Consider the following 17,731-nt stretch of genomic DNA (forward strand, 5'->3'; position numbering starts at 1 on the left):
ACAAAAGAACAAAAGAACAAAAGAACAAAAGAACAAAAGAACAAAAGAACAAAAGAACAAAAGAACAAAAGAACAAAATAACAAAAGAACAAAAGAACAAAAGAACAAAAGAACAAAAGAACAAAAGAACAAAAGAACAAAAGAACAAAAGAACAAAAGAACAAAAGAACAAAAGAACAAAAGAACAAAAGAACAAAAGAACAAAAGAACAAAAGAACAAAAGAACAAAAGAACAAAAGAACAAAAGAACAAAAGAACAAAAGAACAAAAGAACAAAAGAACAAAAGAACAAAAGAACAAAAGAACAAAAGAACAAAAGAACAAAAGAACAAAAGAACAAAAGAACAAAAGAACAAAAGAACAAAAGAACAAAAGAACAAAAGAACAAAAGAACAAAAGAACAAAAGAACAAAAGAACAAAAGAACAAAAGAACAAAAGAACAAAAGAACAAAAGAACAAAAGAACAAAAGAACAAAAGAACAAAAGAACAAAAGAACAAAAGAACAAAAGAACAAAAGAACAAAAGAACAAAAGAACAAAAGAACAAAAGAACAAAAGAACAAAAGAACAAAAGAACAAAAGAACAAAAGAACAAAAGAACAAAAGAACAAAAGAACAAAAGAACAAAAGAACAAAAGAACAAAAGAACAAAAGAACAAAAGAACAAAAGAACAAAAGAACAAAAGAACAAAAGAACAAAAGAACAAAAGAACAAAAGAACAAAAGAACAAAAGAACAAAAGAACAAAAGAACAAAAGAACAAAAGAACAAAAGAACAAAAGAACAAAAGAACAAAAGAACAAAAGAACAAAAGAACAAAAGAACAAAAGAACAAAAGAACAAAAGAACAAAAGAACAAAAGAACAAAAGAACAAAAGAACAAAAGAACAAAAGAACAAAAGAACAAAAGAACAAAAGAACAAAAGAACAAAAGAACAAAAGAACAAAAGAACAAAAGAACAAAAGAACAAAAGAACAAAAGAACAAAAGAACAAAAGAACAAAAGAACAAAAGAACAAAAGAACAAAAGAACAAAAGAACAAAAGAACAAAAGAACAAAAGAACAAAAGAACAAAAGAACAAAAGAACAAAAGAACAAAAGAACAAAAGAACAAAAGAACAAAAGAACAAAAGAACAAAAGAACAAAAGAACAAAAGAACAAAAGAACAAAAGAACAAAAGAACAAAAGAACAAAAGAACAAAAGAACAAAAGAACAAAAGAACAAAAGAACAAAAGAACAAAAGAACAAAAGAACAAAAGAACAAAAGAACAAAAGAACAAAAGAACAAAAGAACAAAAGAACAAAAGAACAAAAGAACAAAAGAACAAAAGAACAAAAGAACAAAAGAACAAAAGAACAAAAGAACAAAAGAACAAAAGAACAAAAGAACAAAAGAACAAAAGAACAAAAGAACAAAAGAACAAAAGAACAAAAGAACAAAAGAACAAAAGAACAAAAGAACAAAAGAACAAAAGAACAAAAGAACAAAAGAACAAAAGAACAAAAGAACAAAAGAACAAAAGAACAAAAGAACAAAAGAACAAAAGAACAAAAGAACAAAAGAACAAAAGAACAAAAGAACAAAAGAACAAAAGAACAAAAGAACAAAAGAACAAAAGAACAAAAGAACAAAAGAACAAAAGAACAAAAGAACAAAAGAACAAAAGAACAAAAGAACAAAAGAACAAAAGAACAAAAGAACAAAAGAACAAAAGAACAAAAGAACAAAAGAACAAAAGAACAAAAGAACAAAAGAACAAAAGAACAAAAGAACAAAAGAACAAAAGAACAAAAGAACAAAAGAACAAAAGAACAAAAGAACAAAAGAACAAAAGAACAAAAGAACAAAAGAACAAAAGAACAAAAGAACAAAAGAACAAAAGAACAAAAGAACAAAAGAACAAAAGAACAAAAGAACAAAAGAACAAAAGAACAAAAGAACAAAAGAACAAAAGAACAAAAGAACAAAAGAACAAAAGAACAAAAGAACAAAAGAACAAAAGAACAAAAGAACAAAAGAACAAAAGAACAAAAGAACAAAAGAACAAAAGAACAAAAGAACAAAAGAACAAAAGAACAAAAGAACAAAAGAACAAAAGAACAAAAGAACAAAAGAACAAAAGAACAAGGGAACAAAAGAACAAAACAACAAAAGATTTTCAAGTTACCACATTTCCAAGCTTCTATGTTTCTATACTTCCGAGTTTCCAAGCTAGCAAACTTCCAAGCCTTCAAACTTTCAAGCTTTCATGTTTTCAAGTTTCTCAGTTTTTAAGTTTACAGATTTTCTAGTGTCCATGTTTCGAAGCTTCCAAGTGTCCAAATTGACAAATTTCCAAACATCCCAGTACACAAGTATACAAGTGTACAAGTTACAACTTTCCAAGTTTCCAAATTTTCAAAGTTCATAGTTCTCAAGTTTCCAAGTTACTAAGTTTTCAAGCTTCCAAGTTAACAAGTTTTCTAATTTCCAGGTATCCAAATTTCCTAGTTTTCAAGTTTTATTGTCTCCAAGTTTCAAAATTGCCAAGTTTTCAAGCTTCCAAGTTGCCAAGTTTCCAAGAATCCAAGTTTCAAATTTTCCAAGTTTCCAATTTCCAGTTTTCCTGGCTCCCAAATGTCCAAGTTTCCAAATTTCAAAATTCCCAAGCTCCCATGTTTCCAAGTATTCAAGCTTCCAAACTCCCAAACTTCTAACCTCACAAGTTTTCAATCTTCCAAATTTCCTAGCTCCCGACTTTTCTAATTTCCATGTTTTCTAGTTTCCAAGCTTCCATATTTTCTAGCTTCTAAGTTTTCTAATTTCCAAGTTTCCTAGTTTCCAAGTTTCGAAGGTTGCCTAGTTTCCAAGTTTCCTAGATTACAAGAATCAAAGTTTTCTAATTTACATGCTTTCAAGTTTCATTTCTAACATTCAAAGTTTGCTGACTTCCAAGTTTTCTGATTTCCAATTTTCCAAGTTACCTACCGAGTTACCGATTTCAAGTTTCTTAGTTTTCAAGTTTCCAAATTTCTATGTTTCCCAGTTTCCATGTTCCTAAGTTCTCATATTCCAACCCTAGTAACAATTGTAGTTTTATGGCGTACTTAAAGCCGCTCTTAAAACTTAGATTGTACTTGTAGTATGCCATAAAACTTCAATTGTTACTTGGGAAGTGTCCATAATTCCAAGTTTCTAAGCTCTCAAACTTTCAAACTTCCTAGGTTACATATTTTCAAATTTCCATGTTTCCAGGTTTCCAAGTTTCCTGGTTTCCTAGTTTCCAAGTTTTCTAGCTTCCAAGTTTCCAAGCTTCCAAATGTCCAAGTTTCCAATTATCCAAGTGTCCAAGTATTCAAGTATCCAAATATCCAAGTTTTAAAGTTTCCAAGTTTGCATGTTTCCAAATTTTCAAGTTTCCAAGTTTCTAATTTTCTAAGTTTGTTCAAATATCCTAATATCCAAGTATTCGAGTATCCAAGCATCCAAGTATCCAAGTATCCAAGTATCCAAGTATCCAAGCATCCAAGTATCCAAGTATCCAAGTATCCAAGTATCCAAGTATCCAAGTATCCAAGTATCCAAGTATCCAAGTATCCAAGTATCCAAGTATCCAACTATCCAACTATCCAACTATCCAAGTATCCAAGTATCCAAGTATCCAAGTATCCAAGTATCCAAGTATCCAAGTATCCAAATATCCAAGTATCCAAGTATCCAAGTATCCAAATATCCAAGTATTGAAGTATCCAAGTATTCAATTATTCAAGTATCCAAGTACCCAAGTATCCAAGTATCCAAGTATCCAAGTATCCAGGTATCCAAGTATCCAAGTATCCAAGTATCCAAGTATCCAAGTATCCAAGTATCCAAGTATCCAGGTATCCAAGTATCCAAGTATCCAAGTATCCAAGTATCCAAGCATCCAAGTATCCAAGTATCCAGGTACCCAAGTATCCAAGTATCCAAGCATCCAAGTATCCAAGTATCCAAGTATCCAAGTATCCAAGTATCCAAGTATCCAGGTATCCAAGTATCCAAGTATCCAAGTATCCAAGTGTCCAAGTATGCAAGTATCCAAGTATCCAAGTATCCAAGTATCCAAGTATCCAAGTATCCAAGTATCCAAGTATCCAAGTATCCAAGTATCCAAGTATCCAAGTATCCAAGTATCCAAGTATCCAAGTATCCAAGTATCCAAGTATCCAAGTATTCAAGTATTCAAGTATCCAAGTATCCAAGTATCCAAGTATCCAAGTATCCAGGTATCCAAGTATCCAAGTGTCCAAGTATGCAAGTATCCAAGTATCAAAGTATCCAAGTATCAAAGTATCCAAGTTTCCAAGTATCCAAGTATCTAAATATCCAAGTATCCAAGTATTCAAGAACCCAAGTATCCAAGTATCCAAATATCCAAGTATTCAAGTATCCAAGTACCCAAGTATCCAAGTATCCAAGTATCCAAGCATCCAAGTATTCAATTATTTAAGCATCCAAGTATCCAAGTATCCAAGTATCCAAGTATTCAAGTATCGAAGTATCCAAGTATCCAAGTATCCAAGTATCCAAGTATCCAAGTATCCAAGTATCCAAGTATCCAAGTATCCAAGTATCCAAGTATCCAAGTATCCAAGTATCCAAGTATCCAAGTATCCAAGTATCCAAGTATCCAAGTATCCAAGTATCCAAGTATCCAAGTATCCAAGTATCCAAGTATCCAAGTATCCAAGTATCCAAGTATCCAAGTATCCAAGTATCCAAGTATCCAAGTATCCAAGTATCCAAGTATCCAAGTATCCAAGTATCCAAGTATCCAAGTATCCAAGTATCCAAGTATCCAAGTATCCAAGTATCCAAGTATCCAAGTATCCAAGTATCCAAGTATCCAAGTATCCAAGTATCCAAGTATCCAAGTATCCAAGTATCCAAGTATCCAAGTATCCAAGTATCCAAGTATCCAAGTATCCAAGTATCCAAGTATCCAAGTATCCAAGTATCCAAGTATCCAAGTATCCAAGTATCCAAGTATCCAAGTATCCAAGTATCCAAGTATCCAAGTATCCAAGTATCCAAGTATCCAGGTATCCAAGTATCCAAGTATCCTGGTATCCTGGTATCCAAGTATCCAAGTATCCAAGTATCCAGGTATCCAAGTATCCAAGTATGCAAGTATGCAAGTATCCAAGTATCAAAGTATCAAAGTATCAAAGTATCAAAGTATCAAAGTATCAAAGTATCAAAGTATCCAAGTATCAAAGTATCCAAGTTTCCAAGTATCCAAGTATCTAAATATCCAAGTATCCAAGTATCCCAGTTTCCAAATTTTCAAGTTTCCAAGTTCCCAAATTTTTAAGTTTTGATGTTTCTATGTTTCCAAATTTACAATTTCCAAGCTCCGAAGCTCCCAAGCTTCAATTGTTTTAAGTTTCGAAGTTTACGTCTTTCAAAGTGCCAAGTTTTGTTTCCAAATTACCAAGTATCCAAACTTCCAAGTTTCCAGGTTTCCAAGATTTTAATCTTCCAAGTTTCCCATTTTCCAAGTTTTCAAGCTCTCAAAGTTTCCAAATATTCCAAATTGCCAAGTTTCCAAACGCCCAAGTTCCCAAGCCCCCATGTTTCCAAGTTTCTATGTTTTCAAGTTTCCAAGCTTGCAAGTTTCTAGGTTGCCAAGCTTCCGAACTTCCCAGCTTCCAACCATCCAAGTTTCCTTGTTTCCAACTTTCCATTTTTACAAGTTTCCAAGTTTTGAAATTTTCAACTTTCTAAGCTTCCTTATTTTCAAATTCACATTCCATGTTCCCAAGTTTCCCAAATATTCAAGTTTCCACGTTAATGGGTTGGCAAGATTTCAAGATCTCAAATTTCTATGTTTCTAAGATTTAAATTTTTTGAGTTTCTAAATTTGCAATTTGGTAAGTTTCAAACTTTTTATTTTTAAAGTTTCCAGGTTTCTAAGTTTCTAAGTCTCCAAGTTTCTAAGTTTCCAAGATTCCAAATTTCCAAGTTTCCAAATCTCCAAGTTTTCAAGTTTACAACTTTCTGAATTTTCAAATTTCCAGGTTTCCAAGCTTCCATGTTTTCAAGTTTCTAAGTTTGCAATTTGTCAAATTTCAAAGTTTGCATTTTTGAAGTTTCCAGGTTTCCAAGTTTTTAAGTTTCCAAATTTCCAAATTTCCAAGTTTCCAAATTAACAAGTTTCCAAGCTACCAAGATTCCAAATTACCAAGTTTCCAAATCTCCATGTTTTCAAGTTTCCAACTTTCTGAGTTTCCAAGTTTCCAGGTTTCCAAGTTTTCAAGTTTCCAATCTTCCAGCTTTCCAAGTTTCCAGCTTTCAAGTTTCCAAGGATCCAAGTTTCCATATTTCCCTGTTTCCAAATTTCCACGTTTCCAAGCTTCCAAACTCTCAAGCGTCCAAGTTTTCATAAGCTGGATTTGAATGCTTCGTTTTTCACTCGCCAGTAACTGACACCAACTCGATATCAGTTCCTAATCTTACAAGTTTCCGAATTATCAAGTTGTCTAGTTTTTAAGGGGGGCATCTGGTGTAGTGGGCAAAAAATCGCTTAATTGTTAGCATTGAATCTTTAGAATAGTCTCCGCAATCTCGGCGGCCACGCTGGCTTTCTTTTGTTTTAAACAGTCATGAATTCCTCGCGTGTATTTGCTGTAACACAGGTAGATTTCAATCTCTCGGCAAATTTAATGGCGTTTATCTCAAAACCGCGTTTTTCAAATTGGCGAACACGATAACTAATCAATGAATTGACTTGATTTTTTATGAGAATGCAGAATATGCGTAACCTGTCGATGGACCCGAGAAAAAATAAAAATTTCTTCCTATTATTTGAAGATAAACTGAGCGAATTTTACAGTAAAATATGAGATTTTCGGTGTTTATGAACCCATTTTCCGAAACTCGAACTTTTTTCTATTTTTTTATTTATCCAGTAACTATAAGTCTAAGCTTTACAAATCTTATTGAATTTCCTGTGTCAGACAATTTTATCAAGATTCATCGTGTACGCCTCGTCGCCCCTCGACGTGGAAATGGTTAGACGGCTGCTTGTGGAACGCTCGTAAGTGCAGCTCAGCGTGACTGAAAATATTTTTTTCACACAATGAATTTATAAATAAAACTTAACATTACACAATAGATTCATTGTTACCTTCTCTTTAAAATCGTAAAACAAAATAACTGAGCACTTTATACCAGACGCCCCCCTTAAGTTTCCAAGTTTCCTAATCTCTAAGATTTTCTAGTTTCGTAGTTCCAAATTTCATGTTTCAAATTTCTATTATTTCAGAGTTTCAAGTGTCGAAATTTCCAAGTTCAAGGGGTTGAATACATTTGTTTCCATGTTTCCAACATGGAATTATTTTTTTTTTTTGGATTTTGACGTAAGTGCCAATACTTTATTTAAGATTATAATTTTATCCTTTTGGCGGTGTCCAAAGGGAAAACAAATAGAAATGGTGAGTTAAACGAGAGCAATTATGTGAAAAAAATTCTCTCCAAAGGCAGGATTCGAACCTGCAACCCTTGAGGCTTCAACCCAATGCACAAACCCTTATGCTATCCCTGAGCTATGATGACGTCCCAGCAAAACACATTATCTAATACCCATCGACAAAATCAACAGTCTCCATTAGCACATTCCCACCGAAGTTCGAATGTGCATTGAACCGGAGTCCCGAGGGTTGCAGGTTCGAATTCTGCTTCCAGGGGAAACTTTTTGACACAGTTGATTTCGTTTAACTTACAATTTAGATCTGTTTTCCCCAAGTTGCAAGTTTGCGAGTTAACAAGTTTCCAAATTTCCATATGTCTTACTGATAAGTTTTGACGTTTACAAAATTTCAAATTTCCAAGTATCAGATTTCTCATGTTTTCGAATTTTTGGATTTACATTTACATTCACATTTTCGACATACCGAAATTCTGTGTTTCAGTGTTTTCCAATATTCAAAATTCAGTTTAGAGCTTTTCAAGATTTCTAGTTTCGAACGTTCTTTACAGGATAGATTAAAAGCTTCTCTAAGGTTCAGGGTTTCAAACTATCCTAGATAAAAATTATCGGAAGTTTAGCGATGGTTTAAGAATTTACAACTCGTGCACCTATTTTAAAGATTCAATTCTGTAACGTTTCAAGTTGTCTTTAGTGAAATTATAAATAAAATTCGTCGTCAGCAAATGAGTTAAATAAACTAACTATTTTTTCGAACCATAGCCTGTACAGTAAGTTTATGTTCCTTGTTTATGCGGGCTCGCGCGAATGATGCAAACTAAGTAAGTTATGAAAATTGCCTGTGGAGCTGTTACAAACATGCTCTTTATTGTTATGTTTACAACATAGGGCTTCTACTGTCCTTAGCTGAGTCTGTATGGAATTGGGAGAAGAACAGTGCCAAGATTCAGGTCGAAATTAAATTGAGCACCTTTCAGCATCCCAACGAAGCAGCCGGATCAGCTAAAAGTGCTGTTATGCGTTTCGTGAACACGTGCACTCTGGCATACATAAGTAACTCAACGAAGATGTTCGGAGAAATTTTGCTGTCCGTGGCTCGTGCCACTTGGTACTCAAAACCGTTGAAATAGCGGAGGTGGAGTGGTCCTTAAATTTATGGAACAAAGTTAATAAGTAATTAATTAATTTTTGGTTTGATCTAGCTCAAGGCAATTTTTTTCTAGCAGTTTTTGTAATTATAAGCAGTAGATCAATCAGTTTTGCTGCCTTAAGAAAACGCACGTCGCAGTGCTCAAAAATTCTTTTGAACTTTACCCTACCCTAACTTTCGCATAGTATTTCTCCACACAGCATTTTCCGTAGTTCTCTTTTTCTCTCTCTCTCGCACCAAAGATTGCTATCGTATGTCGAAATCGGATTCTGAGCTCGCACAGCTGTGCTAAAGACATCCGACACGACGAACCGACGATGATAATATGCACAACCAGTTTCCCTGCTCGTTCCTGGTCGCATCCAGATGGGGTATCCGGTATGTTTCCCAGCAAGACACGCCGACTCGTGGTCGTAGCCTTTGACCCAACTTGTACAGTGCCGAATGGAGAGTTTGTTAGATCGGGCGGCGTTGATAGCAGCTGAGTGGCGGTGGCGGCAAGCTACACAACGATAACATGCACAACCGAGCGAATGGAACCGGTCTGTTAGCAGCAGGGTATTAGTTGGAGAGTACAACACCGCTTAGTGCCAACAGTAGCTAGCTCCACTGACAACCGCCAGTAGCAGCATCCCGGCTTTGCTTTGTTTCGTTCGGGCTGCTGCCTTTGGCTGTTGTAACAAATTTTCCGAGTAAAAGCAATCGAGGCAGGCGACACGCAGCAGCAGCAGCAGCAGCTCCACACGATGGGCCGACGAGACAACAAAAAAGTCGTCCCCCGTTCAGTAGCACGTTGGAAATTCTCGACACCGGGCGGAAGAAGTGCGGCGAGTCGTTTGTTATACGAAACCTACGTACGTTCCTTAGCGTATGGTCGTGGCCGCGTTGTACGATGTCGTAGTGGCGATTACCCAATAGCGATAGGCGAGAGTGTATCGTCTCTAAATAAATACCCGCTCCCGAAGATTCGTGATTGTGTAATTTATGACCACCGGTTGTGTACCCATCCGTAGCATTATTATTGTTAGTGCCGGGCACAGAAAAGAAGCAGGCCAACAAATTCACTCGACGTGACCTGGGTCACGGCGAATGCGGATCCGGATCCAGCTGGCATCCCCCCGGTCAGGAACAACGCAAGGCATGCAGATGTACGAACCGCCCAAGTGGAGAGTCAAAAGTACGTAAGAAATCCGTTTTTTTGTTTCGGGGAATCGACCGCTAGAAGAGGCGATGATCGATGTGTTTGGGTTTGATCCCACGCACACGTGTGTCCGCGGTCTCAACTAACTGCAGGCTATTATAGTTTAAAATTAAACAGGTGCCAAATCTACGTGCTGTCTGATTTTAAACTATCCGAGACGGTGTGATAATCTATTGATCGGTACGTGATTTTGGGACCGGCTGGTCCTGGAATGGAACCGGGTAGGGATCGAGCGGTGTTTGTGAATGAATAGTTTCGGTAATCATTCCGAGACGCATACGTCGCTAGGCAACCGTACGTGGGTTGATTGTTTACTAATTCGGCGCGAGTAAAAGCAACGGCGGGTAGAATTGGATTACGAAAGAGTGACGACTGTGGGGATTATCCAAAAAACTATCAATGTTACGGGGTAATAACTATTACAGTACAGATCACGATCGTCAAGTGAGGAAATTTTAAGTTGGCTTAATCCTTATTTTTTGACAACTGAATACATGTGTCCAATTGTGAAAGAACAATGATTTCTTTTAGGTTCTTGAAACTAAATTTAATAACTTTTCATTTGAGGTACAGCAGTTCAGAAGCAATGATTTTTTTTTAAATCTACTTTTTAAAAATCAGGATTTTTTGGGCCAGCCTAACGTGAAAAGCGACACTTAACGACGAAATAAAAAAGCGTGTCTAGCGTTTATCGATTAGAAACAATTCCACCCGATCTTACGAAATTCTAAAAGATCGTAGAACTTTTTTCAGGGAATTTCTGTATGAAGAATGAAGCTTAGTTCTGTAACGGTTTTATTTTAATGAGTAAGCTTACGAATTTATTATATTTATGTATTTACACGTAGGTTTTTATGCCTTTTTGAAAAGTGATTAGAATTGCATTTAACTCAAAGGGGCTTTTCCCTACTTAATAAAATTATCGAGTAATAAATAAATATAGAAATAAAAAAAAACATTTGCGCATCAGGCATCAGAATATATTGGCTCAAATGGCACGTTCCTGTATGTAGTCGATGATGTGTGCCACGCCGTGTCCTTTCATAATTTTTCTGGTCGTTAGGAAAAGAGAAGGAGGAAGTATAATTGGAGGGGTGGAAAAAATGATCCCATAAAAAAACAGCAGGTAAATTATTTTTTTACTATTTTTGTTAACCATTTTTGTTAACGACCTATTGAGTCAATTTGTCAACTGTTGTTTCGGCATTTAATTAGCAAGGAACTGAAAGGTGAAGTATATTTTTCAATATTATGAGCCATAGTACTCAAGGGAGAGCAAGGAATTGAAGAGAGAAAGTTTAGAAAAGCGCGGAAGGGTCATTAGAGCAAGCTTAGAGTTTACCGGCGACTTAATCCTTTGTCTGCTACCGTAGGAGTCAAGGTTTTTGGCATTAGAAATGCGAATCAAGTCACGGTAAACTTCCACACTAAGCATTTGCGACGTTGAAACTCATTGGTCCCTCACCAATTGCCTGCCTGGGTTTTTTATTTATCGACTATTGTGACTGTATCAGCGTCTTTGATATATGGTCACATGGACACGCCGTAGACTCAGGTGATTCGCATTTCTAATGCCAAAAGATCTTGACTTCTACGGTAGCAGACAAAAGGTTTAGTCGCCGGTAAACTTCAAGCTTGCACATATGATCCTTCCACGCTTTTCTAAACTTACTCCTTTCAATTCCTTGCTCTCCCTTGAGTACTATGGCTCTTAATATTGAAAAATATACTTCACCTGACAATCCCTTGCTAATTAAATGCCGAAACAACAGTTGACAGGAAAATTAAACTTACAAATAATTCTAATTGCCTGCAAGAAAGCCACCGCACTGGATTGGAATGACTCCATGGTCAGATTCACCACAAAGATCACAGGCAATGACTCAGTGCGCTGAATAGTTGCCATGTGATAATTGAGTTTGAAGTTGCCTGTTAAAGCCCTAGTCAGCAAGTCACTGTGGCACGATTTTTTTTTCCAAAAAAACTGTTGTTTGACGACAAGTTTGTGGCTTGCTTCAATAGTTACAGTGCTCGGTTTAAGACCAAGACCGGATCTTTAATGCAACTTTTTTTTCGAGAGTTGTCCTACTGGAGCTGTAGAGCTAGGTTCTCGGAAGGGCTCCCCGTCAGAATCACATACTACAATTTGCAGACGAGACAGGCAATGTCGCCCAATAAAACACTGCATTAGGCCAATTGTAGCGGGCCGTGATTCTGAATGTGATATTCATTGTACGGTTCAGGCAACGACACGACTAGACACATAATGAAATATAAAGAAGAAAAAATGTCCGAGTGATTTACCGCCAGTTACCCGTACATTGACTCACCCCTCGATAATAATGAAAAATTAATTTCTCGAGCAACATTGCTTTGTTTTTGCGTATCCTGACAATCAGTTCACCGCAAACATAAACAAAGCTTCCAACTAATGAAAAAACGGTGAAACTTGCGAAACTAGACTTAAATGCTACTTTTGGTGAGTTTGAAAGATTTTATTTGATTTACATGCGATTTAAAATTGACTGGTGATGTAATCTCGTTGCAGCTCTCACAATGATTCGAAAAATGTTTCTGAAAGTTATTACTACTAGCTGCTGAGAAGACAGTGTACATACCTAGCTACCGACTGTTTTGTTCATTGGCAATCTAGGATAATTTGTCTCCATTAAAGTACGGGAAACCAAATACCTGCAGCCGGTGACGGCTCTGTTCCGATGGTTCACATTTTCGGTTATGACCAGCATAGCAATCGGTTTTTTCGCGCAGCAACCGGATCTACGGATGGTGCGCAAACCGTACTAGCCCTTGCATTTATTTTTTATGTGTCATCACTGTTCATTGACACCGATCGCCAACAAGAAAACAGTCACCTGAATGGAATGTTTGCCTTCAACGACGCTAAGGATGTGTACACTCTGAACGTATCTCTAACCCGGACTAAAACAGCGATTTCCTGAAAGCAATCGTAAGCTTCCTGATCGCAGCTCAGCAACCTGCAGAAACTGTTCATCGCACAGAGGAGTAACTAGAACAAATTCTTGGCCAAAAACCAAAATATTTTTTTTTCGATTTTTTTGTTTCATTATATTTTTTTTACATACCTAAGAACCTACTATATAACGTGGCAAAATTAGGAGTATATCAAAAATTGTAAAAGAATTTTTGCATGTATGCCCAATGGTGATATTTTAAGGGATATTTTAATCGTTTTCGTTATATATTCAGCAAAATTGCTTTCTAGTGATGATGACTGTATTAAATAAGATAATATTATTACAAACGTAGTTCAACACAACCGTTTGTTTAACTTCAGCCTAAAACTAACTAAAAAAAGTAAACTTGCTGTGTATTGCACCAACTTTAAAAAATACCTTGTTTTAACATTTTATTCCAAATTTGAAGTATAAAAAAGTTACATTATACGGCTAGATCCGGCAAAGTTGCTGAAGCAGTATTACAATACAAGATTTCAGCTATACAAAAAATATTCGAACTCTTCTGATCTTGTCCGATCCACCAATCCCCAGCGATTTGAAAATATTGAAATTTTGACTAATTTGAGGTACACCGAAATGCTGTAGGGCCAAATATTATGTTTGCCAACATGTATCTCTATGAAAATATGCACAGGCGTCCCTTTTCTTCTCCCTTTCCCACTGATCAAATGTTTATGCAACTGGAAAAATAAATGTATTCACAAAGATCAAATAACTAGTATTTAAAAGGATATAGAAAATTGGCCTCTGCACTGGTAGGTGGGTAGATGCCAAATTGTTCCAAAAACTAGTAATTGTCTATTTTTAGTTCATATTAAGGCATAATAACAAACATTGCAGCAGCAAATAATTTTGGCCAGGATTCGACCCCAATTACTCCTCTGTGCATCGGCACGATTCAGCTGAATTCGTACAATTTCTTCGTGCGCCGGTTGTTTTTTTCTACTAGCGGTTCTAGCATCGATCGTGGGCTTCTTCGCCGAATATCATTTTGCTGGTTGGGCTCACAGGGTGCTATGCTGGAACCATTATGCACTATTTTATTCATGTGTTTCTCGGGTTACGAGCGAGGCGAACCCGCGATAGCATTATCAATCTTGGAATCGTGAACGAATTTCGCAAGCCATTCAAAAGATATCTTTAGCTACTGCTGATTGTACCGTGTCCGATCTGGTGCTGGTGATAATCGATCTAATGAAGTAGCTAAAGTATGTGGGAGAAGGCATGCCGAAAGTTCCAGCGTTGAATATCTGATTATACAAAATTTTACCGTAGGCAAATGTATATGATTGGTTGGTGATAATATATTTTAGAATACCATAAGATTGTTTTGACTCGTTCTGTAATATTTACTGCTATTTACGGTTTAAAAGAGTGTACGACGAATTTGATGGTAATAGCCTTTTATTTTTCGTTCCTTATACAAGAGAAAGAGAGAGCAAACAGTACCACTAGCAACAATTCCAATCAGGTTCTGTCTTCTATAGAAATATTGCATATTTGAAAATTTTCATTTGAGATAGATTGAATTGAAACAATATCGTCGTCCAATTGAATTGAAACAATGCAGTTGTCTAATGCCACAGAATAAATAACTGCATGTAGATAACAGCCGACAAATAGCAGTATCATCACAGACTAACAGACATAACACTATGAGGGAATTTCAAAAAAAATATCGATCCGGCAATCTACCCAAAACACAAGCCCCACCTTTTACTCACGGTCCCAAACACTCATTTGCTGGTGGGTTACCCCTCAGGTTTGGAAACAATTTTTCATGTATGGTATTGGTATGTCTGTTAGTCTGTGGTATCATTTCTACAAAAGATTGATAATGTATATAGAAAAATTGTGGCAAACGGTAATATTAATCACACCGAAACTGTCATTAACGACTGAACACACCAAATTGTTTTCTAGTCCGGTCACTCGTATCATTTTAGGTAGCGCTCGTCGCCGAAAAGTAACGAAAGAGATATCAGCTTTCGTATGACGTTCTATATATTAACAGCGAGACTGGACGACAGCTGCAGTGTGCGCTATCGCGTCGTGAAATAAAAACCTTTAATAAATGCACATAATTATCAATCAGCGAAAAATTGCAATTGAAGCAAAAAACTTACACAAACATCGCCACACGATCTCGTAATAAAATCTCGGGCCCCACCATTTTTTTAGAGACGGACCACTGCGACCAACATTTAGATCTTTTGTGGGAGCAGCTGGTCGATGATCAAGAACACTAGATCTTGTAGATTCAGGATCTTACTTGCGTCCACCAAGAAGCGTGGTTCAACCGGAATACAATGAAACACCAGCAGTGCTGGACGATGTGCCGCATGCGCTCATACGAGCTAAGCACGCCGAATCTCCTTTTGCGATTCTTTCCACTGATTATATTTCATCCAGTTACTAATTCGGCGGCATCTGATTTTTCTCGCTTCAGTGACGAATCTCTGCAGGAGTAGTTTTTAACTTGAAATTAGAGTAAATAAATGAGCACTTAAGCAATTTTTAATAGATTTATTGCAATAAAACTTACCTTGAGTCGAAATGCTGGCTAGTCCTAGCTCATATTCCAGCTCAAGTACAAACATAGCATATTAGTTAGAATCGGTTGTCACTAGAGCCGGAATGCCAGTTAGAACCAGCCGGAATTCCGGCTCATTTCCTGTTGAATATTACTAAGTTGCCTCGTACTTATGTACGGCACATCTGGATATTCCTAAACACCATGGATTTTCAAAGAGACCAGTAACTTTCGATGCTTAACACAGAACTTTTTTTTTAATCCGTGTACAACAGATAGAATTATGTTATGAAAAAAGTTTAGCAACGGTAACTATAGGAGCGTAGAAACAGATTGTTAAAAGAAAGTAACAGATTCATAAGTGCTGCTAGTTTCATACATTTTCTAACCAAAAGTCATATTTGACATTACCAGTTACCCGAGTCACTGAGGGGTAATCAGATTTGTGATACAGTTTTGGAATGCCAGTGTCTAGTCGTGTCGTTGGTTCAGGTATGTGCGGACGTAGGGACTCGCGATCGCATGTATCATCGCGAAGGGTTCGAGCATTTGTACGTTAACGTGTTCGATCGCGTGTGCGTTTGTATGTCGCGTGTGTTAACGTGTATGTAACCTCGCGTATATAAAATCTATTTTATAACCGTGTGCATTTCGCATATTCGCGTGTGTTCTTTGATAATCGTGCGCGGACCGTGAATCTAATACTTTATATTTGGTGTACGGCTCAGATGCTAAATGAAAGTGAGATCTTCCATATCACGAGTTCCCGGCGATGTCGCCGTTGAGCGTGTGGTCTAGTGGATATGAGCTTTATTTTTTTGATTGGTCCAACTGAATGTATAGACCTAAATTACTAGAATGAAGGCTAAAGATTTCCGGACGTGACCGATTCACGATCGCGCGCGTTTGCGGATTTGCGTTCGTAACTTCGTAAGTACTAAAACGTTCACATAATTACCGGAGTGTTATCAAGTTTGCGCGATAGCGGGCATAGGTGTGCGTAGATGATCGCAAAGAGCTTAAGCGTTCGTATGTTGACGTGTTTGTCGCGTGTGCTCACGTGTATGTGACTTCGCGTGTATAAATTCGATTTTGAAACCCTGCGGCCATTCATATATTCGCGGACCGTCATTCTGATATTTAGTTTGGTGTACGGATCACATTCTGACAGGGAGTGAGTTTTCCCATATCACTAGAGTTCCCGGTCATGTCACCATGGAACGTTTTGTCTAGTGGATATGGGAGCAATTTTTTTTTAATTCTTCAATTTTATTTATTTTTTTTTAATAAACATGGACCTAGACTGTTGGTATCGAGGATAGAGACTTCCGGACGATTCCGATTCATGATGGCGCAAACGCGGGAGTTTGTAGATTAACGCTTGAGATCGCGTTGGTAAGTTTATGAGCGCTGAGACGTTAACCTTATCACCGGGGTATAATCATGCTTGCGAGTTGGTGGGCGTAGGTTGTTTAGAAAATCGCGAGGGGTTTGTACGCTAACGTGATTTTCTAACATATTTGCGTGTGTTGTGTGGTCTTGAATGGTCGCGCGAACCGTGAGTCTGATATTAAATTTTCGGTGTGCGGCCAGAATTCTGGCAGAGAGTGGGATCCCTTATATCGATGAGCTTCCCGGTTATGTCGCCATGAGACGTGCCGCCGAATAGGTATGAGCGTATTTGCCCAATTGGTCCAGCTGAAGGCATGGACCCAGGCTTCTGGGATCAAGGGTAGACCTCCGTACGTGACCGATTCGTAATCGCGCGCGCGAGGGCATTTTTGTAGGTTCCCGCTTGAGACCGCGTTTGAGAATGTGTGAGTCTTAAGATGTTGGCTATCACCATCTTTGCTGACCCAGCTGAAGGCGAGAGTAGAATGGCAGTATAGGATTCGAAAAGAAGAGATAAAAGACAATATATGAGAGACGCAATAGATAAAACAGGTACAAGATACAGCTAAAGTTATGATCATAACATGAAAGACATACATTAGTAATTCAAACACTACTAATACTTGAATACCCAACCACCACACATAGCACATCCTTTCTCAATTATCTATTTGTTACTAGTTGATTGTTGTTTATGAGCGGGTGAATAGAAGAAAGATAAAGAACAGAAAAAAGGCTCCTATCAGCCCTCCCGGCCTCCTCGATACACCACTATCGAGGCGTATTGTAATCAACATCTTGAAGCGGGCTTCTTATATAAATAAAATCTTGCGTCATAATGATTGGTGGATTATTGACATAAGAACTAATTAACCTCTAGTAGTAGCACTTGGTGCAAATAGAAACCAAAAAGAGCGAAGGGTCCTTATATTTAGATAATTCTATTTAGTCTATTGTGGCTTGATGATGTTTACAATACCGTCAATCCTCTTGCGAGAGGGATA

General features: G+C 37.0%; 1 protein-coding gene across 2 annotated transcripts in view; it reads left to right on the forward strand.

The window, feature by feature from the left end:
• LOC131685520 (band 7 protein AGAP004871-like) overlaps window positions 1-17,731 on the forward strand; it is a 136,281-nt gene that overhangs the window by 26,944 nt on the left and 91,606 nt on the right. Inside the window, exon 1 of one of the 2 annotated variants that reach the window (XM_058969311.1) lies at window positions 9,362-9,779. The exons of the other annotated variant lie outside the window; for it this stretch is intronic. Within the exon in view, the coding sequence (XP_058825294.1) occupies window positions 9,692-9,779 (88 nt within the window). The 5' untranslated portion in view covers window positions 9,362-9,691. Of the gene's footprint in view, window positions 1-9,361; window positions 9,780-17,731 lie in introns of those variants that run through there. 2 annotated transcript variants of the gene reach the window in all.

The sequence above is a fragment of the Topomyia yanbarensis genome, chromosome 2 (genome assembly GCF_030247195.1).
Source record: "Topomyia yanbarensis strain Yona2022 chromosome 2, ASM3024719v1, whole genome shotgun sequence".
Lineage (NCBI taxonomy): Eukaryota > Metazoa > Arthropoda > Insecta > Diptera > Culicidae > Topomyia > Topomyia yanbarensis.